Source organism: Phascolarctos cinereus, unplaced genomic scaffold (assembly GCF_003287225.1).
Source record: "Phascolarctos cinereus isolate Bilbo 61053 unplaced genomic scaffold, phaCin_HiC Scaffold_726;HRSCAF=1367, whole genome shotgun sequence".
Lineage (NCBI taxonomy): Eukaryota > Metazoa > Chordata > Mammalia > Diprotodontia > Phascolarctidae > Phascolarctos > Phascolarctos cinereus.
This window is the reverse complement of record NW_027556098.1, coordinates 385,697,070-385,724,832: the sequence shown is the minus strand read 5'-3', so window position 1 is coordinate 385,724,832 and position 27,763 is coordinate 385,697,070. Positions and strand designations below refer to the sequence as shown.

The window sequence follows — 27,763 nt, the reverse complement described above, 5'->3', positions numbered from 1 at the left end:
CACATACCTAAAATTGGACTGGATAGCATTAATGTTTGTGTCTATCTACATTTATACTATATACCTATATGAAACATTTTCGGATGAATCACTTTTTTTCTTTCTGTATTTTTGAGTAGCCAGGTCTAAAGGTTATGACAACACCTTAGTTTGATCAATAACAGTGAGAGTTTTACAATTCACAATGTCTTTTCCTACACATTTTTTCATTTGATCTTCATAGCTTTCCTTGGAGTTTAGGCAAGTACTATTTTCCCAGTTTGACAAATGAGGCAGTAGACACAGAAGCAAAAGGTGATTTTCCCTCAGTCACACAACCAGGAAGTGTCCGAGGCAGGACTATAATCAGTTCTCTGGCTCCCAGTCTGTCTTCTTGCCACTTTACTGTTTCTGCTTCATTGTTTATTAACAGTTGTTGTTTTTTTTTTAAAAAAGAGTATTGGGGCAGCTAGGTGGTACAGTGGGTAGAGCTCCGGCCTTGGAGTCAGGAGGACTGGAGTTCAAATCCAGCCTCAGACGCTTGACACTTACTAGCTGTGTGACCGACCCTGGGCAAGTCACTTAACCCCGATTGCCTCACAAAAAAGCAAAGAAAAAAAAAGAGTATTTCAGAAATCACTAAAACTGAGAGAGTATTTCTATTTAAAAGGAGATACTTTTAGAGAAAAAATTATGGTTGCAGGTACATAAAGAATATGCACACTTTTAAGTTTCAAGGCAGAGATGATTTTGCCTTTCTGTATATCCCCAGCACTTGCTTAGCCCAGTGCCTGGCACATAGTGGGCACTTAGTAAATATTTGTTGACTAACAGACTAGTGGAGGTGACAAGCTTGATATAGAAATAGAATGGTTTGATGTAATCCACTGATAATCCAAAATTATGTTTGGCCAAATACATGACTGTTCACTGCAGCCTGGCCTAGTGAATAGAACTGGCCTCTGAGTCAGAAAGAATTAGATTAGGGTATTGGCCACTGTGGTGCTGGGCAGGTACTTCACCTCCTGTGAGAAAAGCCTTAGGCGGGGATTAATGGAGGAGCTCCCAGAAACTGCCTTGGGTAAAAGTAGTAGAAGGAGAAAGAAGCAGAATGGTAGAAAGGACCTGGGTCAAATCACCACCACCACCCCCTCCAGCTGCTTACTGCGGACAGGGAGTCATTTGGGGCAAGTCATATCAAGTCCCTTGGCCTCAGTCTCCATTTCTGTCAGATGAGGCCTCTGACATCCCTTCCATTCCTCAGCCTATGGTCTTATGATCTATGTACAAAGCTAGCAGCAGAGGAAAAAGGAGGGGGGAAAAGCCTCAATGAACAGAAATTGATGCCTAGACTCCAAATAGAGAGTGGAGCATCAAGTAAAGTCATGTTACCTTCTGTTCCCAGCTTTCTCATACTATTTTCACAGCATCATGTGACTGTTAATAAATATTATAACAGCTTTGCTAACAGTAGATAAAATGCCTGCCAGACTGACCAGAGGAAGGAGGAGGTTTCATGGCTGGATATCAGAGAACCAGGAAAAGAGGACTGGGTTTGAATCCTGTCTGAAACAGAAGGGCCTGGTTCTGTGGCCCTGACCCAGTCACTAAATCTCTCTTAACCTGAGTTTCCTTATCTGCAAAATGAAGATAGTAATAGCCTCTACAGGGCTGCTGTGAGGGCCTTTGCAGACCTTACAGAAGAACTCTTCTGTCTATTGTCAGGTGATCAGATGTAAGCCGTAAAGGAGGAGTGGGTATCCAGGACTGCCGGGGCCCCTCGAGGGCCCCGCAGTGCAGATGGTCAGCCCCAGTTCTGAAATAAGAACTCCCATGTGCCCGGGGCTTCCTATACCACATGGCATTTGATGCCTCCCTATGTCCATGGAAGGGAGGGAGGGCACTGTGCAGCTGGGCATTGTGAGGCTCAAGAAACTAAAGAGCCGTGGGCCAGGTCCAGTGGGGCAGAAGGGGCAGGTGTCCAAGCCACGTTCCCCCTCTTGTCCCTGCCGTTGTTCATTTACTTCGTGGTCATCCCTATAGGTGAGTGGTGGGCTGCATTTTGGTTGAGAGAAGTTGCTCTGGCAAATAAGAGAAGACTCAGGGTCTGGCAAACTGCATAAACATTTGGGGAGTATCCTCTGTGGTATCAGGAAGACACAGGAGCTCTGAGATCCTTGGCGCTGGTGAAGCCTAACTCAAGTCTGATTTATTCTTGACTTGATATCAACATTTTCTTCCAGGATGCCTCTTCACCCCAAAATGTGATGCTTTTCTGTCAAATGTGCAGTGTTCTGTTTGGCCTTTCATTTTTTAAATCTAAACAGCATTCAATATTAGTAAAGTTATAGTTACTTCAAATGGCAACATCATTCCTTTAGAACTTTAGGGCATCTCCCCCTTTCTAAGGTGTTTCAAGGACTCTTCCTGACTGTTTTCATATCATGAAGGAAGGCAGGGAGATGGCTTGACATTTTCATCTTCCAGAGCTGAACAAGGTTCTGTTGTTTGGGTTCATTGAGTCATGTGCTGTTTTCCCTGGAATTTGTTTTCCTAGGAGTATCCATTCACAGTAGACATAGATCATGAACATCTGTGAAGTTTTTCTTTGCTCTTATATTTCTGTAACACCCTCATGCCCAATTACTGCAGCTATGGGAATGTTTCCCAATGGAAAGAATTGAAGTTTTTGGTACCAAATGGTGTATGCCTCTCATTTTTTACAAGTAGACCTGGAAGTATGAGCTACAGCCAAGGAGAATATGGTAACTTGTGGTCTTTGGTACATCTTGTCTCATTGAGTTCTGGTTCTTGTACTTCTCAAGACTTCGCCCTCACCTTTACAAAGCCGTTTGGGGGAAAACTTTTCCCATGATGTGTCCTCTCCATTTCCTGTCTGCTTGTGTGGTTTTGTGGTGGTCTTAGCCCATTTTTTCTCTCAGGAAGACTGTATTTGCTTCCAGTAGATTAGTCAGTGTTACAGAATTTTTTTTTTCAAACTTTTAGCAAAAAAAAAAAGATATAAAATGAATTGAGGCAGATGAGTACTGTAGCAAATTACATTCTATGTTGTTTTATAAAATTATTTTCTGTTAGAGTTGGTAAGGCCCCCAGAAGTCCTCCAGGCCAACCCTTGTTGGACTTCACCATAGCACTTTTTGTTTTGTTTTGGCTAGGCAGTCGGGGTTACATGACTTGCCCAGGGTCACACAACTGGTAGATGTCAAGTGTCTGAGGTCAGCTTTGAACTCGGGTCCTCCTGACTTCAAGGCTGGAGCTCTATCCACTGCGCCACCTAGCTGCCCCCATAGCACTTTTCTTATTACAGTTCTACTTACTTAGACGTTGCCAGACTAGGAAGAAGTCATAAAATCCATTATTTCTTTCGAGGTACACAGGAAGTTGACCCAGCTTCAGAGGCCATTTGTTGTTATTTTAAAATGGAAAAGGTTCCACTTTGGTTTGTGAAATTCTCTCAGAGAAGTTGAAATGCGCAGTAGGACAGCAGCCCTGTAGAGGGGTGACGCCTAGGTTGTGCCCGCTGTGGTGGGCTCCCCGGATTCCACGGTGAGCAGCTCTGCTTAGTTACCACGCTGACTTCAGTCACTTCTCTTTTGAGCGAGCCTCTTCCGAAGTTCACTTTTCCTTCTTTGTGTAAAGAATTTGGTTGATTACAGCTTTTTTTCCTCTTCAGTTTTTAAAAGTTAAATTTAGACAGCTGGAATATTTTCACTTGACATCCAAAGGCATGATGTCAGAGCCGCTCTCTCTTGTTTCCATGAGGTGGAAGCTTTACCGTAGCTGGTCACATTGTGTTTTTTTTCTAACAAATAGCTCAGCATTCTCTCCATTTCTGCCCCAGATAATGTCATTGATTCTTAACATATATTAAACATTAAATTTTAAGTTGATTTTATTGGTAAATGTTTTGAGTGTTTTGTTTCTGTAAGGCCAAAATATAGATAAGTGGAGAAAAAAAAAAGATCTAGCCAAAGTGCTCCTCTGATATCTATGAGACATTAAAGAAATCCGAACTTTTAAAAAAGTATATAATAGAATCGATTTTGCTCTTCATTCACTTTCTGATGACAGATTGACCAACTTTTAGACTCTTCCTTATCCCAAGAGGTAGTTATTTATATTGCAGAAGAAGCTGATAGAAAAGATTTTGTACAGATTAGAACATATAGCAAATGAGATTTCATTTCTTAAAATGAAGATTGACTCTTTCAGCTGACTAACACAAAATTATTGAACACCTACTAAGTGCAGACTGTAGTGTTAGCCACAGGGTAGATAGCCATAAAAGGTCGTCCCGGCTCCTAGGAAGCTTATAAACCTCTGTGTGAAGAAGAGGACATTAGCACATGAAATCATAACACAAGGCAGTAATAGAAGAAATGTCACAAGGAAGTATATCATTAATTGCCAAATGAGTAACCTAGATTATCAGTACTGTTAGCTCAGATTTATTCTATTTTTTGTTTAGATAAATTTTAATAATCAAAATTTGAAACCTTGTGGGTCCTTTTGCTTTGTAGAGAGCGAGTCTCCTGCTGCGGGCAGCTAACAGCACGGCAGCCCGGGTAGCAGCCTTCCTCAGGAGGTCAGCACCTCGCTGCTGTTCACAGCGTGATGGCTCCTAAGCAGGTTCATTGAGCTGCGGAAGGGCAACCTGAGCCGTCAGATTTACCTAGGGGAAGTGCCTGTGCACACCATCCCGAGGCTGTGGTGATGTTTTCTGTGTGCCCTTGGAGAAAGAAGTAGGTTCTTGCAGACAGGTTCGTTCAGTCATCGGCCAAAGTTAGCACTGGTTTGTTGTCACTAGATGGATTTCCAAACACAGTCATGTCCTCCTTTTTTGTAATGGAATACTAAAAGAGAGACCTGCCAGTAATAGCAGTATGGCGCTCTAAAAGCCTGGCCTTCTGATGTTGTTTCTTATGAAGAAATGACTTTTCTCTTCTAAGGCTCCCCTTGCTTTTTAGCCAGGTGAGACAAACGGACCCTTTGCTAGAAAATATTCTGACCAGGTTTCTTGCTATCTGCCTCTGGCATCGGCAGCTGTGTCCAAGGGCATTAAGGGATGGTGTCTGAGAGAAGGTCTTTTCTCACCATGGGCTTACTGGGGTTTTGTTTTTTTTTCAGGCATCCTGACAAAAATAAAGATCCCGGAGCAGAAGACAAGTTCATTCAGATTAGCAAGGCTTATGAGGTATTGTACCAAGCTTTGTCATTCGTGTATCATCTGTTACTCAATACAAGTCATAGTGAGGATAATAACAATAATGTCTTAATTTGCATACTACTTCATAGTTTTACACACATTCACTTATTTGTGTTTTTAAAGGAAATTTACACCCCACCCCTTGTCGTTAGCCTAGATGCTGTATAATATTTTCAAGTATTATCACATCTCTTATTTCATCATTACAAATCTTCATGAGGTAGTCATTGTCATTGTCATTTTCATTGTAGATCTGAAGAAACTGTCTCGAAGGACTTGCTTGAAGTCACATGGCTAATAGGGGCAGAAATAGGACTGGTAGTACCCATGTCTATCTTTGAGCCTTTCAGTCAATGGATAAACATTTATTAAGTGCCTGCTCTGTGCCAGGCACTGTGCTGAGCATTGGGGATACAAAAAGAGGCAGACCACAGTCCCTGACCCTAAGAAGCTTGCAGTCTAGTAGTTGGAGACAATGTGAAATCAGATACAAAGGAAGTTATACAGAGGATAAAGAGGAAGGAATTAACAGAGGGAAGGCAACAGAATTAAGGAATGACATTTGAGTGCATAACCTAATGCTTGTACCCTAGCCCACAAGGCCATATTAAATAAGCACATGTTGATTGGTATCTACTACATGGCAAGCCATTCTGTGTGATATTCCTTAATTTTCCTAATCAGAGATTTGTTAAAATTACTGCAGCTCAGTTAGGGCAGAATGATGCTGTTGACCATTACTGTCATATTTAATATGTCCTATCCAATCTTGTTGGTGCCAGGAGAGTCACAACCTTTCTGATTCATAAAGCCTGAGTAGCTGCACATAATGTCCTCTTCGATACATGGTGGAGCACATGTAAATTGCCCAGCAGGGTGGCTGTCCACTGTCACACTGTCCGTGGCCAATTCTCTGGGGTGCTTTGATCCTCTTGAACTCTTCAAACTTTGTCTCAACAGATTCTTTCCAGTGAAGAAAAGAGGTCCAACTTTGATCACTATGGAGATGCTGGTGAAAACCCTGGGTACCACCAGCCACAGCAGTCACAGAGTCACCACTTCCACCATTTCCATGACGGCTTTTACTTTGATGAATCCTTTTTTCATTTCCCGTTCCATTCGGAGCGTCGAGACTCATCCGATGAAAAGTATCTGCTGCACTTTTCCCATTATGTCAATGAGGTGGTCCCGGACAGCTTCAGAAAGCCCTACCTCATCAAGATTACTTCGGACTGGTGCTTCAGCTGCATCCACATCGAGCCCGTCTGGAAAGAAGTGGTGCAGGAACTGGAGGGATTAGGTAAGTGATGGTTTCCCATACCAACCTCGGAAAGGGGCCTCACCCCTTGTGAATGCAACACCCCCCCCAAACCCCAGACGGACGAGCTGAAGTGGTTTGGGAGAAATTCAGTGGGCATATTTTGAAAGAAATGTCTACAAGTTTCTTTTATAAACAAAATACTAAAAAAGATACTATTTCATAATAATAATTTACAGTTACACAGCCCATACGCACGTATAAGGAAACCGTACAGTGTAATAGAACACTAACCTTGAAGTCAAAAGACTGAAGTGTGGGTCTTATTTCTGACTCACCATTTTTTTTCCCTTTGAGTCGTAGCATTTGGAGCTGGAAGGAACCTTAGAGAGTCTCTAGTTCAACTTTCTAATGTACAGATGAGAAACTTACTGGCCTTGGAGTCTTGGGTGAGACAGTTTGCTTTTGAGCTTCCATTTTCACATCTGTAAAGTGGGGTTAATAGTGTTTGGACTCTACCTCTACTATAGGATTTTTAAGAGGAAAGTCTTTGGTAAATTTCAAAGCCCTAGAGCAGTGTGAATAAGTATTATTATCTCCTCTGATCCTTCCGTGTAGCATGTAATATAGGTAGTGCAGAAGTTGGTGTTTATCCCTGTTTTGCCAATGAGGGATAATGTGACTTGCCCAGCTCATTCAGGCAGTAAAGGATGAAGTCAAGCCTCTAGCTCCAATCTTCCAGTGTTCTTTCTGTTCCATCAGGCAGCCTTTCTGGAGGCTCGGTGGTGCAGTGGATAGAGTACTGAGCCTGGAGTCAGGAAGACCTGAGTTCACATCCCGCCTCAGACACTTATTAGCTGCGTGACCTTGAGCAAGTCACTTCACGGTTTGCCTCAGTTTCCTCAAAGGAAATGGCAAACCGCTCCAGTATCTCTGCCAAGAAAACCCCAGATGGGGTCACAAAAAGTTGGACGTGACCAAAACGACTGAGCAGCAGGCAGCCTTTGGGTACGCTTGGTCTGCAGAGGCATCCATGGGGATACACACCGTTGAGAGTCAGAGGCCCATGAGTTTTGCAGGTAGTTTGCAAAATAATTTTACCATCTGTAGTGGCCGTGAGGAATTTCTCCTGGTTCAAAATCTATCCTTTGTCGTTGAATTTGCTTCTTCCTCCTCCAGGAAATGTCAGGAAAATCCCAGGTTGATTGATTGATTGATTGATTGAGGTTGAATGTTTAATGACTCCTGGAGGTGCCTTGCTAGTAACTCTTGTTAGTTCATTCTGTGGCCTTCCCCTCTTTGTGGAGGAGGCACTGCGCTGCTCCTCTCCAGTGCTTCTTGGGGCTTTGCACTGTCTTACTCTCTTACTGAATCAAGTGGTCCATTAAAAACTTGATGCTCAACTTGTTTAGGAAGTACTTACATTGGTATGAATAATTTCAACACAACACAGCATAGCTTTCGTCTGTTCCCACTTTGTCCCAATCAGCATTCCCCATCCATCGGTTGTCATTCACCGTTCCTCTCTGTGGCCTTCCTGGGAGCACCATTCTTCTGGTTCATTTTTTTTTACTTTGCATTGGAAGACCTTCCCAGGGATCTTTGCGTGGTATGATTTGAGCTTGCATTGACTTGTGGCTTAGTGATTAAGGAAACTCCCTCCAGCAAAGGAGAGCCGCTCCCTCTCTGCAATCATCGAAGGGATTGAGAGGTGAAGAGACAACTTAGATGTCAGAGTTGGGCCTGGAACCCATGTCTTCCAGACTCTCAGGCCAGCTTCTGTCTACTCCTCTGCTGTGCCTCTCTCTTCATACTTAGCAGTCTTGATTATATCATGGTTTTGCATAATGTAACACAATTTATTTAACTATTCTCCTGATTTGGGACATTAAGATTGTTTCTAGTTTTCTAGAGTCATTTACTATGAAAATCTCTTAGAATATAGCTCTCTTAAAAAATAACATTTTCAGGATGTATTTCCAGTGATACGGTTATTGGTCAGAAAGCAAGAATATTTCTGTAATTTTTACTTCAAAGTTTACTTTGGCATCGCCACAATTAATGGGCCTCTCGCTGCAGTGACTAGAGGAGTGGAGTCCCGACCCACCATGGCAGAGCCCTGAGCTTTGAGGAAGAGCGTCAGCTTCCAGCTGGTCATGTGTCAGCCTGCTGCTGTGCTGCTTCAGCTAAAGACAAGCTCTTCTGATTGAGGGGGTCCTTTGAAGCATTGAGCCAATATCAGAACAAACTGTATCTGTAAGAAAGTCAAGGCTGGGGCAGAACTGCCTATTAGGAGTGGCGAGTCTCTACACCCAAAATGACTGCCAATTCCACTTCAGATTGCAGAAGGAAAAGGCTCTTGGAAGAAGCTGATGTGAGAGGATCTGAGGGTCTCCACGTCATGTCCCTGTTACTAGCTTGCTACAGCAGAGACACTGGGGAGCTTCTCCTGAGGAGATCCAGGACTCTTGCTTGAGGTGTCACCTCACTTCCTTCACTCTGTGTTATCTGGTATATGTTCTCATGTGTGTACTTTCTGTGATTTCAATTTTTTGCTATTTGACTTGGATAATTGTGTTTCTTTGCTAAAAAAAAAAAAGGGGCAACTGCACACACCAAAACCCGGAGGGAATAGAGAGTGTGGAGTTGAGTCAAGCAGAAAACCTTTTTTGTTTACGATTGTTGAAAATATTTATAAAATATGTTAGTCCATTTTCCTGCCTTAGTAAGTACAACACAGTGAGTGTGCTTGGATTTGTCAGTGAGGCCTAAAATTCTTTGAGTGCCTGTAGGTGAGGGGAATGATTGTTTCAAATATACTTGTGTTATCAGATCATAGATTTAGAACTGGAAAAGAAGTATGAGGCCATCTAATTCTGCCTCCTTATTTTACAGATGAGGAAACTGAGATCCAGTAAATATACTACTGTATTCCAGGCACTGTGCTAAGCTTAGGGATACAAAGAAGGCAAAAGATAGTCTCCTGCCCTCAAGGAGCTTACTGCCTAACTGGGGAGCCAACTATGTTCAAGCAAGACATAGACAAGATAAACAGGAGATAATTACCGAGGGATGGTTCTAGAATTAAAAGGGAAGAATTTAAGAATTAAGAGTATTAATTAAGAGGAAAGTCTTTTTTATAGAAGGTAGGATTTTTAATTTTAACTTCCTGAGGGAAGCCAGGAGGTGGAGATATGAAGGGAAAGCATTCCAGGCATGGGGACAGCCAGGGAAAATGCCTGAGGCCCAGAGATGGAAGGTCATGTTCAAGGAACAGCCAGGAGGCCAGTGTCATCACTGGATAGGAGAGGTGATGTTGAAGAGTAAGGTGTAAAAAGACTGGAAAGGTGGGAGGCGGCTAGGCTCTGAAGGATTTTGTGTTCCCTCCTGGAAATGATAGGAGCCACTGGAGTTTATTGAGGAGAGGGGCAGCATGGTCAGACCTGAGCTTTAGGGAGGTCACTTGTGGAGTGGAATAGAGAATAGAATGAGGAGAGACTGGAGGCAGGCAGACTCAGCAGCAGCTACTGCAGTGATGCAGAGGTTAGATGATTGGGGGGGTGGGGGGCCCTGTCAGAGGAGAGAAGGAAGCATATTCAAGAGAGATGCTGCAGAGATGAAATTGTCAGGCCTTGGTACCAGTGCGGATGGAGGCGGGGAGGGAAGAGGGAGAGGCTGAGGATATACCCCAGATTTTGAGCCTGGAGGACTGGGAGGTGGTGCCGCCTTTAACAGCGATAGAGAAGTTTGGAAGAGGAGAAGGTTTGGGAAGAAGATTGAATTGAGCTTTGGACATGTGGAGTTTAAGATGCCTACAGCATGTCCACTCCAAGAAGTCCATTAAGCAGTTGAAGGTGGAAGGCCAGTGGTTGGGGTTAGATATAGATGGATCTGAGAATCTTCAGCATAAAGATGCAACTGACACGTCGGAGCTGATGAGATCACCAAGTGGAGGAGTATAGTGGAAGAAGAGAATAAAAATAATAATAGTTAGCATTTATATAGCATTACTGTGTGCCAGGTACTGTGCTAAGCACTTCACATTTATTATCTCATTTGATTCTCGCCACAGACTTGGAAGGTAAGTGCTGTTATCAGCATCCCCATTTTACAGATGAGGAAACTGAGACAAACAGGTTATGTGGCTTGCCCAGGGTCACATGGTAAGTGTCTGGGGTTGGATTTGAACTTGGGTCTTTCTGACTCCAGGCCTGGCACCCTATCTACTGTGCCACCTAGCTGCCTAGAAGATGGCCCAGTACTGCAGGATTGTAAGACACTGTAGGACAAGAAGGGGAGAAGAGGGAGCTCTCAGTAAATGGTGTCAGTTTTTTCAATAAAACATCAAGCAAGGTTCTCAGCTGAAAGAAGGAGGGAGAGGGAGCCATGGGAGTTGAAGAAAAGATTTGGACCAGCCACTGTGAAGAGTGGGAGAAGGAGTTGGTAAAGGAAGTAGAGAAGGATTGCCGAGCAGCAGTGAGGGCCCAAGTGAGGTTGGGTAGCATCAGTTTGTAGCGGGCCCAGTCAGAAGGGCTGTCTGATCTTCACCACCTTCATTCAGAGCACGTGTGTAAGAGTAAAGGTGGCAGATGGTGGGTGATCCAGGGCTGAACTTGGCAGCGTGCAATCAGGAATATGGTAGGGGGCTAAGAGAAGAGGACGTGGAGAGCTGAACTTGTCTAAGGTCATGGGGATTGTGAATGACAGGACCATGATTCTCATCAATTCTGACAATATAACTAATAGGTAAGATTGAAGGAAAGAATGAGAAACTGAATTCATTTCAACAAGTAATGCTCTAGGAAATCCCTTGGAAGTTTGATTTTTTAAAATCATTTTCCTCTTAAAAGTGAGAGTACTAGGAAAATTCTTTCAGATTGAAGGTTCCTATTGAGTTTCAACTACTCAAGGTTTTGTTGCATTTATGGGAAAGTTGTCAACATCATGTCCACATGAGGCCAGATGTAATGCGAATTTGCCTTCTGATATAAGAAAACAAAGGAGATAGACAGGAAGGGAGTGGGTCACAGTTCAGAGACACATGGGGACCAGGAACAAACAAGTGAGAGCAGGAGGAGGAGCAGGTGGGGGCCAGGGCCTGCCAGAACTGAGACAAAGAACATGTGCACGTGGCCTGGGGAGCAGAGCTGGGGGAATGGGGCAAAGGGCTCCTCTTGGCACCGGAGTCTTGAACTGAGCCCCAAATCCAGGCATCAGGCAGCTGGGGCAGAGGTCTCTCCACTTGTCTATTCACATAGTAGGATTCTTCTTTGGGTTTTTTTGGTGGTGGAGAGAGGCCAAGGGACAGGAGCTGAGAGAGAGAGCACAGTACTTACTGTAAAGTTAACATAGGTGTTTTTTCAGCAGGTGGATTTCTTTCAGAATTCTCCACATAAAGGCACTTTGTGCAGTGCAAATTTATGTTAAAGCAAGATGCCTGTACTTGAAAGAGAAAAAGTGGATATTATTTTTTAACCTAAATCCTTTCTGAGTGTTTGGGTTGGGGTCTGAAGGTTTGGGCTCCCATTCTAGCTCTGCTCTTTATTCTCTCTACAGCTTTGGATAAATCGCTTAGGTCCCTGGGCCTCATTTTCCTCACCTCTAAAATCAAGGGATTGGACTAGATGAGGGGCTCTTAACCTGGGCTCCATGGAGAGATTTCAGGGGGACCATTAATTTTTAAAAATATTTTAATAACTATTTCATTATAATTGGTTTCCTCTATAAGCATATGTATTTTATTTTCCGCATCTAAAAATATGATTCTGAGAAAGGGTCCATCCCTAGACTTCACTGGACACTGCCCAAGGAATTTAGGACCCCTAAAATGTGAAAACTCCTCAACTTTGACCAGATCCTCCCTTCCTTTTTCAGACTCTGTAAAGCCCTTAGGCCTCATTCAAAGTTCTGCTTGCCTCCTGCCCCTGCTACTGTTAAGTGGTTAACAGTGTAACTTTGTCCCTCTCCATACACACTCCCCCCGAAAGAGAGAGCCGCTGTTGTGTAGGCCATCTGTCTTTATCAGCTGGTCCACATCCTTATCACAGTCATTGACCATCCCCGGCTCATTCTCCCTCCTTTTTCAAGGAGCTCAGAGCCTGCCTTACAGTCTTCCTCTCACTTCAACCTCTACTCTGATGTTTGAGGACTTAAATACGCACATTGTTGTCACCTCAGACTTTCCTCCATCCTCGTCACCCATCAGTACACTGCTTCCATGGTGCAGACCTCTGAAATTCTCTCCAATCTCGACTTCCTGTCCCTCCCTCTCTCTCTGCCCTACTTGTCCTAACCTCCAGTCCCACCACCCTCACTTCTCTCCTTTTACAGCTTGGGCCCTGGGGTTGACCAGTTCAACCCTGCACCAAATTACCCATGAATCCCTTACGCCTTTGCCCTCTCACCTCTTGTGCTTTGCCACAACATCCCCAGGTTACCCACGGCATTTGCCTTCTGTGTTCCACTGCCAAAAGAGACCACTACAAATGTAGATTATCTCTTCTCAGATGGGTCCTCAGTACTGTGTGTTAATCACTTTATTCTTCTACGATTGGCTCTGTCTTATTCCTAAGCAACTCTTCCAAACTGTTTTTCTCTTCAGTCCCCCCACATCACCTGCCAGAGTGTCAGCAAAAGTCCTCACCTCCTACTTTCCTGAGAACATGACAAGTCTCTGTTGTTAGTCCTCTTGGCCTGTCAACCTCACTTTCCTCCCTTGCTCCAAGCTCTGGGGAAGGATTGCTCTTCTCTTTCTGCCTTTGATCTCAGTTCCACTTGGAGCTTGCCCCTTCTATAATTTCCTCCTTTTTCTGCCATTTTCCATCTTGCCTTTACCATTGACTCCTCCGCAACTGCCTACAATGTGTCCGAAGCTCCGTCCTTAAAAACCTTCACTCCCCTCAAGCTACTGCTGTATGTCTCTTCTTTATCTGCCAAACTCAGGGAGTAGTTTTTCCACGTAATCTCCATGTGCTCACCCCTCATTGAGTTCTCAGTTCCTTGCAATCTCCATTCTAACCCAAGTACCCTCCTAAACTACTCCAAGGATACTAGCCATGTCTTAAGTCCCAAATCTAAGGACCTTTTCTTAGTCCTCCTTCTCCATGACCGCTTTGGAGCATTTGACAGTGCTGCTCACTGCTTCCTTATGGATAGTCTCTCTTCCCTGTATTTGCATGATCCTACTCCTTCCTGGCTCTCCCATGACTTTATTCCTTCTTGTACTCTTCCTAGATCACCATCCATCTCCCACGCAATAAGCATTGATGTCGCCCAATGATCTCTCCTGTGTTTTGTCTTCTTTTCTCCTTCCATGCTTTCACTCATTATTCTTATCAGCTCAGTTGTCTCTGTGAACATGATGCCCAAATCTGTACATAGCCCTCTTCACATCTCCTAAACATCAGCCCTGTGTTACCAAGTTTCTGCCAAACATCATGGACTCAGCATGTCTGCAGTAAAACTCATTATCTTTCCCAGAAAGCTTAGCCATCTCTACACTTCCCATTTTTGTTAAGGGCACCACCATCCTTCTAGTAATCCAGATCCACACCTCAGAGTTAACCTTGACTTTTCTCCCTCCTCACCTTCTGTAGTTGCCAAGGCTTCCAGATTCTACTTCCACAACGTCTCTCACATCCACACCTTTCTTCCATTCCCGCAGCACATGCCCTAATCACCTCTCAACTGAACTATTACAACAGCTTCCTAATTGGTCTCCGTACTTCCCACCTCTCTCCCATCCAGTCTGTTGTTCACTCTGCCTCCAAAATAATCTTTGTAAGGCAGAGCGCTGACCATTTCATTTCACTGCTTATACATCTTCAGGGGCGCCTCTGGGAGAAAATAGGCATTCTTACCATTTAAGCCTTTCACAATTTGGCCTTCACCTGTCTTTCACTAAAATGTGAGCTCCTTCAGGGCAAGGACTGACTTTTTCCCTTTCTATTTTTTAATCCTCAGCACATTGCCTGGCATATAGTAAGTGCTTAATAAATGGTTATTGACTTTTGTAGCTACTTTCATGCTGTGCACACTGCAGCCATTCTGGCCTGCTTTCCTCTCTCTGCTATGGCAGAGGCTCTTTCCCAGCAGTCCTTTGCAGGATGGATATGGCCAGAAACATCTACAAGAATGAAGTCAAACAACTTTAAAGTCTGCTACTTTATTTCATTTATCCCCTCAGTAAGGGAATTATAGAGAATAACTACAAAGCTAGTAACAAAGCATACATCTGAAAAGCATGTGCGTGTAACTGCTCTTAGTTACTTTCTCTTCCTACATGTGTTTGCTTGTGGGGGGTGTTCAAGGCCCTCTGCAATTTGCCTGCAATCCTATCTTTGCAACCTTCTTTCAACCTGTTCTGTTCCTGTCCTTCACTATACCAGCTGCCCCATCCCTGCTTTTTCCTGTGCCTAGAATAGACTTCCTCTGTGTGCCATCTCCATTTGCAAAGTCTTCCCTTCCTTGAAGACTCGGCTCCAGTGCACTTTCTCTGTGAAACTTTCTCTGACCCATGCCTTCCGCTGCCAAGATAAAAACCGATCTCTCCTTCCTCACATCTCAGCATTTTGCCTGGTTTTTTCTCCATGTTTATCCCACTCTTCCTTGTACATAGTTATTTGTGTTTCTTTCTCTTTACTAGATTTTAAGTTCCTTGAAAGCAGGCACTGCCTCATATCCATATTTTAATCATCAATGCCTAACCTATAGTAGGTTTTTAATAAGGGGGGGGAGATTCTAAATTTTAGAAATCAGAACTTTCAAAATCATTGATGATTTGGTATTGTTTCTCAATACCAAAGGTTGAGTTTCAAAGAGAGGAAACTGAGGAAAAAGATATACCAAGTGTTCTCATGCCTTCCTCCTAGGTAGAAAAAGTTCCAAATTATTTATGAAAAAGGGGGCTCTGCTTCTTGTCACTGCCTCATTACCCTAGGAAGTCTTCATGTAGTGTCCCTCCCTTTTCAGGTGTGGGAATTGGTGTTGTCCACGCTGGTTATGAAAGACGGCTGGCCCATCACCTGGGAGCCCACAGCACGCCCTCTATCCTAGGCATTATAAATGGGAAAATCTCGTTCTTTCACAATGCGGTTGTTCGAGAGAATCTTCGACAGTTTGTGGAGAGCCTCATTCCAGGAAACTTGGTGGAGAAGGTGGGTTTCACCAGGGATTGATCCCAAAGAAGATGCAAGCTGGAGAAGCCTTTCTTTGGGGTCTAAGTCCATTTGTTGCCTGGGCCTTTGCAGATTGAAGTTTGGGTTGGGTTGGGCAATAAACAAAGTAATTAGTTAAGCGAAGTCACTTGAGTGTGAAGGGAAGCTAGCTAAGCACAGGTGTGGAAAATGAACTAATTAATGATATTAGCTACTTTTCAAATGCATGTTATACCAAATTGAATTGACCCTATAATGGATGATCAGATTGTGGGATCCACACTGTTGGGTTAGAAACAGTGATTGTTGAGGCATGATTACTGTGTGGAAGGACCAGAATTCTCTCTGCATCAGATGAAGCCACTTTGACAGAACTGACCCCATTCCGTTGCCTGGGCGTCATTCAGCTCACATGCTGAACAGCTTACAGATTTCCCCAACTCTGTGCCTTTGATTGAACTCTTCACTCCCTGCACACAGATCGTGTTCCTCCTCATCTCCTCCCGTTCACATCCTGCCTATTTTTCAAGGTCACCCAGTTTTTGCCCTCTCTTTCATGACAGCCTTCACCTTCCACTAAACCATCCAGACCTTTCCTATACACTTACCCACACTATCTTGTATTACCATTTTTTGTGTCCTGTGCTGTCTGTCCTTGGAGAATGCAAACTCCTCAAGGACAAGAACCTTATCTTCCTTCTCTCTCTCTCTCTCAGCTCCTGGTCCAGTGACTGTTCTACAGTAGTCCCTTATTCATTATTTGTTTCATTCAATTAAGAACTTTTGACAAGTGGGAAAATTCCCATTTTCTTTTGAAGTGTTTGTCCTTTATATTAACAAAAGAAAATGCAGTAGGTGGATCCTAGTGTTTTTGTTACACTCTCTCAACACAGTTCTCAGGGAATTGGGTCATGCCTGGAAGGAATAAGTGGAAGGAAGCATTTTTTGAAGGAATATGATGAGAAAAATGTCAGTTCAAAAATGTTGATTCAGCACCTACTCTGTATATGTCAGTCCCAAGAGTTGCTGAAGGAATTATCTAGATGAGGTAGACTTCCAATGTCCAGACAGTCAGAGGAGCACAGCCCGAGGTCAGCATCACTGTGGGTTCTTAGACTGAGGCTGCACACCCTTTGTCTGTCACATTGTTATGTGACGGAGCTCATGGTCCCTTACCTAGCTGACATCTGGAGGCAGATATGACTCTACTCTTGCCTTCATGTTACAGGCCAGTTGAGGTCTAGCGCTCACGGTGTGTGCGCACAAACACACACACACACACACACACACACACACACACACACACACACACGCCCCTGTCTTACTGTGTCCATAGGTAATGGAAGAGAAGAGATCCTGGCATGTAAACTGCTTAAAGACTGGGCAGACTTTCGAATCTGGAACCTCACTTTGTTCAGGTTTTTTAATCCCTGTGGGAGGCTTTTTGGGCACAAGCCATTTAGACTGCAGTTTACATGATTGTATTGTATAGAGTATGTGTGTGGGGATCACAGGGTATAGGAGGGCTGAAATTTTTTTAAAGTATTGTTAAAATGTCACCTTTTTAAAAAAGCAAAATATTACCTTTTAAAAGAGGAGCCAGATATTATCTCGCACAGGGATTAGTTTGAAAAGATGGGATGTTTAGCCTGAAGAGGAAGAAACTAGAGGGGAGGAGCTTCTTAAAGAACTGTCACTTGGGACCAGACTTGCTCAGCTCCACCCCAGGGGACACACCTAAGCACAGTAAGGCTGGGAGTTGGGGGTGGGGAGACATGACATTTAGTTGCAGAGAGGTACTTTTTGACTCAGTCTAAAGAAAAACTCTGAGAAATCTTTAGAAGCCCTTCATTGGAAGCTGAATGAGCACTTGTCTGGGACAGCAGAGAAGGAGGGCCTTTTCAGAGCTGGGCTGGACTCCGGGGCCTCTTCAGTCCCTTCTAACTTTGGGTTTCTGAGTGAGCATCAAATATTGCTCATTATAACACACTTGTCAGGTTTTTCTCAGACGCTCTAGAGGGGTATAGAGGAAGGTCTGTCTGGAGGTGTGAAGCTTGGCTCTTCATTCCTATCACCCCTCCCACCAAACTCTGAAGTGCTTTATTTCAGAAACATTCTTGTCACTGATCAGGTTCCCTTTCCCTGTTTTTAGCTTTAGGGAATTTTGTGCATATAGAATAAATGCCTTGATAGAAAAGTAGTTACAGAAAGAACCACATTTGGGGATCTTGTTTTTTGGTGACATGGCTAGCAATTGCTGTGGAAAGGATTGTGATTTCAAGTAAAGAGTGATAATCAGAAGCAAATGACTTTATGAGATCCCAGCTCCTTTAGCTGTAGTAGTGAAAGGAAAAGATCTGATGGCTGCATTTTCACAAAAATTTTAAACATACTTATGACTTTTTCTCCTTTTAAGACCATTGAAGATTAAAGATCAAAACAAACATTTAATTTTCTTTTTTTTCTTTAATTATAAGGTCACCGATAAAAATTACATCCGATTTCTCTCTGGCTGGCAGCAAGAGAACAAGCCTCATGTACTTCTGTTTGACCACACGCCACTGGCGCCATTGCTATACAAGGTACATTACAGGCTACCATCTGGCTTAGTGGAAGGAGGAGTCTCTGTAGTGAGACCAAGCCAGGGTGTCCTGATCCCTGGGGAGGGTGGAAGATCAGAGATCTGCTATTTCCAGATCACTTCCTTTTCTTCTGATTGTCTATTTAAATGAGTTGTAGGTCCATTCGAAGATTTTCAAGTTGAAAAATATGACTGTACTCAGTTGGTCACTGGTATTCCTAACTCTGTTCTGGTTTTGCTTGATTTGTGCACCGTACATATGGACACGTTTTCTTTACACAGATGCTAAGAAACTGAGCTTTAGGGCTGGCTAGGTCAAAACATCATGACCTGGGAAAGATGGGAAGAAAACTAACAAAAGAGTTAGCAAGGTTACAGTCTCCTCAAAGAAGCCACAGGCCTAAATCTGGAGTAATAAAAATGAATAGAAAATTCTTCAGAGGTTACTTGCTCCCCAGGCCAAAAGAAAGCAAGATGCCTCTCTGCCTTGTTGGTGAACAGGAGTTAAATTTGCCCTTGTTTCTGTATCTGGCATATTGAGGTAATGAGGGCTTTAAATGCTGTACACAAAAGGGAGCGATTCCAGTTCTGATTTCAGATGTAGAACTTACTGTTCATTTCCACTTTTTCCTGTTGTACCCCACCAGTTGATTGCTTTTGCCTACAAGATTACTTGTCATTTGGATATGTGTATGTCGGCTTGAGAGGGGCTCAAGAGATGACAAGTCAGTACAATGTCAACATCTACACTCCTACCATGTTGGTCTTCAAGGAACATATAGACAAGCCAGCTGATGTTGTACAGGTATATGTTGTTATTGTTGTTGTTGAGTTGTGGCCAACTTTTCATGACCCCATTTGGGGTTTCTTGGCAAAGATCCTGGAGTGGTTTGCCATTTCCTTCTCCAGCTCATTTTACAGATGAAGAAACTGAGGCAAACAGGGTGAAGTGACTTGCCCAGGGTCATACAAGTGTCCAGGGCCAGATTTGAACTCAGGAAGATGAGTCTTCCTGACTCCAGGACCAGTGCTCTATCCTTCACACCACCTAGCTGCATATGTATAGGTACATAGTGGTTTCTTTTTATCCAGAGGCTCTTTCTAAATTGTCACCTAGACACTCAGGTGATGTGAATATTGAAACTAGACATAGTATGTGAGAAGGAGAGAGCAAACCTCTTTGAAATGTTGCCTTTATAAGTAAAGAAAGATTTAATCATAGTCTAACTTCTCAGTTACCTGTATTTAATCTGGCTTAATATTTAGTCCTTAAGAAAAGTTATACTACATCAGAAATTCTCCTGCTAGAGAACTAGCTAGATCCTTGGACAGCCTGTGTCCTCTCCCTTCATTCCCTCTGGCCTCTTAAAGGAGATTAATCTGGGCAGTCCTGTACATGATTTCTAATTCCGTTACTAATTCTCAACAATTATGAAGATTGCCCTGCTTTACTTTTTGCTGGTATCTCATAAATACCATAAATACCTTGTATAATACCTATATAAACATGAATTGTGGTTAATGTTTATATCTAGTGATGCTGAAGTGAAACTTTAAAACAGCCTTTTGTATAACCCATTTACCAGCTCATTCAAGTGTTGTGTTCGAGAGCTTGCTTCTGCTTTGCAGAAAATACAGTGAACGACATCCTCCATCCTTATACTGTATGTGTGGTTTAGTGGGATCCAGAATCGAGAGCAAATCTAGCAAGGCCATGTTCCCAAAGATCCAGTATTCATGGAGACCACAGAAGCCCAGACTGGTATTCCTTAGACTTGGACCAATACCCTCCTTGCTGTATTCACCGATGTGGCAGGAGGACATTTGCTCTGGTGGGCCGTGTGTCACTCAGAGCCTCCACTGCCCTGAGCCGGTCTTTCAGCCTCTCTGCCCTTGCGACCCCTTGCCTGTGAATGGACAGGGCTTGACAGGTCTCTTTGAACTGGTGCAGGAGAGTGGAATAAAAGCCGACTTACTGCTCTGTGGTTTGTTTCTAGGCTCGGGGTTTGAAGAAACAGACCATTGAAGACTTCGTCTCCCAAAACAAGTACCTCCTAGCAGCCAGGCTCTCCAGCCAGAAGATGTTCCATGAGCTATGCCCTGTGAAGAGGTCTCATCGCCAAAGAAAGTAAGATCTGGAATCCCTTCTTCTCCCGACCCTAACAGCTGAGGACTCAGGGAAGGGACTGAGGCAGTCTCATACCTACTCGCCCTTCACGCTGTTCCTGGCATGGGGTGCTGGGGCTCCATAGCTTTCACAAGATGTGTGTGGGGTTCAAAAGCCAGGCATATAGACAAAAGCTGAAACAGTTGTGCGCACTTAGCCTGAAGGCTGAGGTGGGGTCACTTCTATTGTCTCAAATTTGTGACTGATTGAACTGGAGCAGGACTGAAGATAGGCTAAGGAAGAAGGTAGTATTCTGCAAGCAGTGAGCACTTACTAAATGTTGGTCTAATTAAATTGGCTTTAATTACCCAACTAGGATTTAGTGATTTGAAGAAAATTATTAAATGTTGCATTGGCTTTTGGCTCAAAGGAATGACTTGACTTTGGAAAAAATAGAACCTCTCTGGGAAAGCAGTGGGGAGTTAATAATCTTTTTTCATCAGTGTGAAATTTCCTGAATACAACCTGGATTCCTACTGCAAAACCTGTCGACTTATTTGAGTGGGAAATTCATTTATTCAGCAAATTTTTATTAAGTATCTACTGTGTGCTGGGCCCTGGGGCTACAAAGACAAAAGTCAGACCATCCCTGTCCTTAAGGAGCTTAGATTCTATTGAGAACTGCAGGTAAACTGATAAATCAGTGCAAATATAGTTACTGAAGTCTCGGGGGAAGGTTTTCTGACCATGAGGGGCTCCTATCAGTGGTAGCCATTGGGCTGGGCCCCAGGCCCTCTTGGATTCTGTAATTCAGGTGTGGTCTGCTTTCCTCACTGGGCATGGGCTCCTGGGCTTGAGACTCACCTCCTGGGAGGTGGTTTTGCACATTGATTCCAGGACTGACCTTGTCCTGCCTTCTCTTGGTGTGGTGTAGGTACTGTGTGCTCTTGTTGATTCGGGAAGGAACAAAGTCAAATCCAGATTTTGAAGCTTTCTTGTCCTTTGCGTTGGCGAACAGCCAGGACACAGTGAGGTTCGTGCATGTCTACAGCAACCGGCAGCAGGAATTTGCCAACACTCTGCTACCCAGCAGTGAAACGTTTCAGGGGAAATCTGCGGTGAGTCCAGTGGGGAGTTGCCTAGTCAGAGGTGTGCTGGGCTCTCGCAGTTTAGGGATCGTATTTTAGGCCTCTGCCTTCGTCATCTCATCATCCTCTCTTACTACCCCAAGCCTTAGTTACAGGGGCCCTAGCCCACAAGAAACATTTTTCATAGCAATAGGAAAGAAGGGGCATTAGTCCCTCTCTGCATGGAGCATCATCACCACTCTTCTTGATAAAACCTCCCTTCTGCCACTAGGCTTTAGAGATTTTCTCCCAACGTCCCTTCTGCTCTCCTCACTCTTCATTAGCAGTGAGCTCCTGCCGTAGAGTCCTAGAAACCCAGAGCTGGAGTAGACATTGGACGGGAGCGTCACATCCAGCCTGCCACATGCACTAGAATCCTAGCAAGGGTTAGAGCCTCTCTTTCCAGAGCTTGAGAAGGTGGAAACCCTCTCCATTGTGGGCAGCACCCCTCTCCATGTTCCCAGTTCTGCCCTCCCATGTCAAGCAAAGGGAGGAGCCCCTCTTTCCACATGGGAGCTGTGTGAGTGCCTTATTGTGGTACTTGTGTTAAATCCTTTCCCAAATCCTGGGCTTTCCTGCTGTTGTATCAGAGGCCACAGAAATGGCATTTCATGGACAGACAGAACAGAGCAGCTGGGTCTTGTCTGATCCCGCCCATGTTCTTGACAGAAAGATGAGGAAAGATTTTTCTTTTGCCTTCTACCTTTTGAAAACCCATATGACATAATTGCCCTTAGCTGGTGTTTTCTGCACTTCCCCAAAGAAGCAGGTTGTTATCATAGCTGAGACTTCCTTTTTTCTTTGTGTTGTGGCTCAGGTCTGTATCTTAGAAAGGCGTAACACAGCTGGGAAGGTGGTATACAAAGCCCTGGAAAATCCCTGGACTGGAAGTGAGGAGGATAAGTTCATCCTTCTGGGCTATCTGGATCAGCTACGGAGAGACCCCGCTCTTCTTTCCTCCGAGGCCATCTTACTTGATCTGGTTGATGAGCTTGCTCCTGTAAGTATCTTTGGCCCATAATAGTTTATGTGGAATAACTCTTGGTGCTTTAGCACTGTGAAGATTTCCAAAATACTCTCCCTGCAGCAACCCTGTTAGGTAGCTAGTGTGAAGATTATTGTCCTCATTTCATCAATGGGGAAGCAGTGTCAGAGCCAGGTTTCCAATAGTCTTCTCTACCCTACTGCTTCTCAGAGTTCACAGAAGATTGGACCCCTACTGTTTGCATAATCTTATAGCAGGGGTGAGTGGGAAGGTTAAGCAAGGGCACCATATTAGGAAAGGAGACTGTTAACGTAGTAGGAATTTGTTGACAGTTGGTGGCCACTGTGCTGAGGCAAAAGAACCTTTGGCTTCTTTCTGAGGTTAGAATATGGAAGAACAACTCCGTACTAGGCATTTGGGCTACAATCTATATACAAACATTGCTCAGAGAGAGGTCCAATCAGGCAGTTTCTCTTGCCCATTGGAATTCTCTCTTCCAAGCAGTTTCCACTTAGATTTTCTAGTAACCCTAAAACAAAAGAAAAAATTCCATAGCAAAATAAAAGTACCTATCTCAAGTTTAGATTTTGCTGGTTTTTTATTTTGTTTTGTTTACCACACAGAATAATAATAATGTTATGGTTGATATACCTTTGGAGAAACAGCTTCCTTAAACCAATCATTTCCTCTTTAACTATTCCCCTTTGCCTCTGGTCAGAGGTGAGCAGAGAGATACTTCTTAATTGAACTAAATAGACATTTTCACTCTTAACTAACCTAGCAAACTGTTAGCCATAAATAACAAAGTCTCGTTTCAGAAAATAGAAATCCCTCCCTAGATGAAATTGGATCTTCTGTTCAAGGAATGCTGATTAGGTCTTTAACTTACGTGAGACCAAGGACTGCCAACTACAACGCCATCCTCAATGTTGTTCCATGACATCTGCCACAAATGAGGCCTTCTCACTGTGATTCCACGGGAAGGAGCAGGGTCACCATCTGAGTCCTTGTTCTTTGTCTTGAAATTAGGTGTTTTTCCTTCGATGGATATACTCCACTTTTGAATACTTCTCAGACTTCTGGGACAGTGTACTTCACAACAATTGGTAGGAAAATTGTTTGTGTTGAATGGTTGTTTCTGTGCTAATACCAACATTGCTTTTTTTAGGAAGAAATATTCCATCTTGCCATGGTTTCTGAGAAGTACTTGTTGACATGGACAAGTGAGAGAATACTCAGGAGTTTTCAAGGGAAAGGCCTTTCCTCTGGATCTCTTTCTCAGTAGCCTAGGGTATATAGTTCTTTAAACAAATAGGCACCCAAATGTTTGTTGAATGATAAATTTCTATTCTTGAGTGATTATGGACAAATCATGTTATCTAAAGATTGGAAAGAAATATGCAAGGCCACTTCTACTTAGTCTAATCCCCAGCTTTCACAGAGGACTCTACTGAAGTTGCTCTAGCCATGGGTTTATAGAAAACCAGTCGTACGGCCCATTCGTTAACCTTTTTCAGTGTCTAAACAGACCATCTTCATTGTAGGAAAGTTGATCCTGATGTTTAATTTAATCCTTTATTGCCTATTTCCTTTGATAGGTTTATACTTAATATTCTGCATATTGCCCCCGAGATCCAGAGTTCATGCCATGGCTACCTTCGAGTTAGGGGTTTGGGAGGGAAAATAAAGTTTACCTCTTTGGAGACAAAAGAGACAAATGCATTAGAAATGGAAAAAGCAGTCCCATGTTGGTTGTTAGAAAGAAAAAAACACTCAGTATAACCTGTTTTTCCCATCTGTTAATCTTGTTTCAGGCGAGAAATGATGCCCCTTCTATCCCTGATCTTTTCTGCTCTCTTCATTCTTTTTGGAACAGTCATTGTTCAAGCTTTCAGGCAAGTGTCTGGATGTTTACTGCCCCTGCCTTTGAAGTGTTTCTACGGCCAATCTCTACTTAATCTGAAAGCCCTTTTCTTCATTTGTTCAGTGATTCCAATGAGGATCAAGAGTCACGGCCTCCTGAGAAAGAAGTCAGTGAGAAGACTGAGAAGACTGAGACCTGCTTGAGCAAAGAGAACAGCAGGTAGCAGCGTAAAGAAAGGCATCCGTGGTCAGGAGCTGCCATTGGCGTGGCACCTTGAGACTGATGAAGCACTGGCCGGATGGCAGCTCTGAAAAACGTCCTGAACCTGTGGTTTGATTGGTGTAGGGACCTCTGTAGCACCTGCAGCTTCCCATCTTGGGAGCAGCTTTGAGCTAAACTAAAGCAGTGCAGTGTACATACAGACACATGATACATGTACACTTGTGTACATAAATGTGTGTGTGCGTGCACACATAAACTGGTATAACCTTTTTGAGGGGGCATTTTATTCAAATCCTCCCATTCATGGAAGTTATACCTTACTTGAAAGGAATTGCTGGCTAATTAATTAGCATTCAAACCTGTTTTCATTCGTTTCTTTTAAACCAGTCTTACTTAAGCTAATTTGTTTTTTATCACCTACATTTCCCAGAGTATCACACTTCCCCTCCCAGAAAACCATCCTGTAAAACAGAATAGGAAAAGAAGAAAAGCAGCACGCCAAACTCAAGTCTGATATGATATAAAGAGATTTAGCCCAGTGACCCAATGACTAGGCCAAGAAGGGGCTTTCTCATAGCTTTTCTCTGGGGTCAAGCTTAGTGGTTATATTTTTGCAGTGTTTGGATTTTCTGTTTGTTTTTCATTTTGTCATATTGTTGTTGCCACTGTGTATGTTGTTTTCCTGGTTCTGTTTATTTCACTTTGCATCAGTTCATATAAGCCTTCTCATACTTCTCTGTGTTCATCATATTCATTGTCTTTTTACAGCATAGTAACATTCAATACATCCCCATTCTATGGCATGTTTAGCCATTCCCCAACCAGTGGGCATCCTACTTCATTTCCAGTTCTTTGCTACAACAAAAAATGTTGCTACAAATATTTTAAAGTATATATAGAGCCCCTTTTTAAAGGGGCTCCTTAACCCCCTTGGTGTTTATGCCTATCAGTGGGTTCTCTGGGTCAGAAAGTATGGATATTTTAGTCCCTTTATTTGCATAATTATCCAAGCTGCTTTCCAAAATAGTTATACTGCTTCACTGCTCCACCAACAATGTACCAGTGTGCCTGTCTTCCCAGTGTTGCAGTTTCATGGTGTGTTGTGGGCTCATCTCAAAAGAATTCACAGATTCAGACCATCTCCAAACCAAGTAAAGGCATTTATTGAGAATTATAGATCTCAGAAAGCCAGCTGAGCTCCAAGAAGGAGCTGGCAATTTCAGTAGGACCAGACAGGCAATTTTATAGAGTATATGATGCTGACTACACAGTAGAAAATATGAATATTAGAAAGACAGGAGAGGTCTGTCAAGGGATTAGGTAATAGGGGAGGGGTCTCAGCCTCAGTGGAATTACACGTGCAGTTTCTCATAATGCATACAGAAAAACCAATTTGGAGGAGCACTAATATATGATAATGGTATTATAATAAGCCTCTCTATGTCATAAGTTTACTTTAAGTCAGTTCTTCACTATTACTCTGCAGGTGCCATCTTAGGGAAAGCCCCTTCTATAGTTTGGTGGGCAGGCATCCTGGTGGTGTTGCTTTCTGATTGGCTGGCTTTTGTGGTCCTGTCTGAGGCTAGATGGATGTGGTTGTGCTTGAGTACATTGACACACCTGCTGTTTCTGTGAAGAATATGAGGAAGTTGAGATCTTGGGGGTGGGGGCAGTGGCTAGATTGGGGCTAGAGGCAGCTTTATTAGGATTCCATCACCAGAACTCCTCCAACAACGATTATTCCCATCTTTTGTCATATTTGTCAATTTGCTGGATAGGATGTGACACCCGAATTGTTTTTATTTGCATTTCTGTTGTTATTAATGATATGTAATAATGTTTTATGTGGCTATAATTTGCTACTATTCTTTTGAAACTGTTCATATCCTATGACTACTTAGTCCCTTGGGGAATAGCTTTTAGTCTTATATCTTTCTGTCAGTTGCCTATAGGTTTCTCCCCCAGTTGACGGCTTCCCTTGTTGCTATTCTCCTTGTTCTAGGTGCTTTAATTTTGTTTATACAAAACTTTTTCAAATTGTTGTGATCAAAGTTAAATATTTTATTTCTTGTGGTCAGCTTTATCCCTCATTTTGATAAGAACTCACTTCCTACCTGTGGCTCTTTGGGCTCTTTTCTGATTGTTTTTATGGTTTCACCTTCTGTAGTCGAGTCAGGCATCCATTTTGAGTTTATTGTGGAAGACGACACGGAAAAGTTGGTCCAAACCTCATTTCTGCCATGCTGCTTTTCAGTTTTCCCCATTGTTTCTTGTTAAATAGAGAATTCCTCCCCAGGTAATTTGTGTTTTAGGGTTTATCAAATACTGAGTTTGATTTTTAATGATTTTCCTTGCCCCATCTATTTTACTGGTCTACTTTTCTGGTTTTTAAGTGATACCAAGTAATTTTGGTGAGTACTGCCTTGTAGTATAATTTGAGGTCTAGAAGTGCTTATCCCTCCTTCAATTCCCACTTATTTCCACTGTTTATCGTGCTACTGTGGATCTTTCGTACTATTAGTTTTTACTGGAACACTTTGGGCTTACCATGGTCGCCTCTACAATATGACAAGTCATCAGAGGGCTACTCTAGTACAGGTCCAGTGAGGCACCAACTTTGTCCCAGCACCAACTTTGCTAAGTTCAGAAAGACTCAGAACAAAGGGTAAGGAATTTGGGGGGAAGTGCAACCCCAAAGTCTACTGTTTTGGAATATTTATGAGGTACATCAGTCATCACACAAGGGAGTACCCACCCTTGGCCTGTGAGATCTCTAAATCATTGAAGTGTTAGCCATGGCCTCCTCCTGCCCACCTTTTCACATTTTGATATTTCTCCACAGCAGAATTCCCAAGAAGGGTTTTGTGGAGGTGACTGAGCTTACAGATGTCACATACATGAGTAACCTAGTTCGACTGAGGCCAGGCCACATGAATGTCGTCCTTATTCTGTCTGACTCCACCAAGACCAGCCTGCTTCAGAAGTTTGCTTTTGAAGTGTACACATTCACTGGGTAAGCGTTGGGGTGTGTGGCAAAAGGCCGGGAGAGAGAGCTCTAAGCTCACATTGGAGCAAGGGTTAGCTTTGTTGGGCTTTCCCCCCCTTTTATGCCTTTAACTTGGGGGGCCTTGGGTAATTCAAGCCAGGCACGAATGCAAAGCCTGGATTTGGAGTGGAATATGCAAGATGTAAAGAATCCCTGTCATGTGTCCCTAAGACTCATGGGTACAATCAGACATAGAAGAAAAAGCATTTGCT

At 43.3% G+C, this 27,763-nt stretch overlaps 1 protein-coding gene across 1 annotated transcript in view; it reads left to right on the top strand.

Moving 5' to 3' along the window:
• The window catches only part of DNAJC16 (DnaJ heat shock protein family (Hsp40) member C16), a 34,857-nt gene that overhangs the window by 3,329 nt on the left and 3,765 nt on the right, over nt 1–27,763 (top strand). The window contains 13 exon segments of the mRNA XM_020973264.2: nt 5,128–5,194; nt 6,167–6,506; nt 15,435–15,619; nt 18,097–18,201; nt 18,848–18,863; nt 18,866–19,005; nt 20,198–20,328; nt 21,242–21,425; nt 22,252–22,434; nt 23,449–23,525; nt 24,234–24,314; nt 24,407–24,502; nt 27,348–27,518. Coding sequence (XP_020828923.1) covers nt 5,128–5,194; nt 6,167–6,506; nt 15,435–15,619; nt 18,097–18,201; nt 18,848–18,863; nt 18,866–19,005; nt 20,198–20,328; nt 21,242–21,425; nt 22,252–22,434; nt 23,449–23,525; nt 24,234–24,314; nt 24,407–24,502; nt 27,348–27,518 — 1,776 coding nt within the window.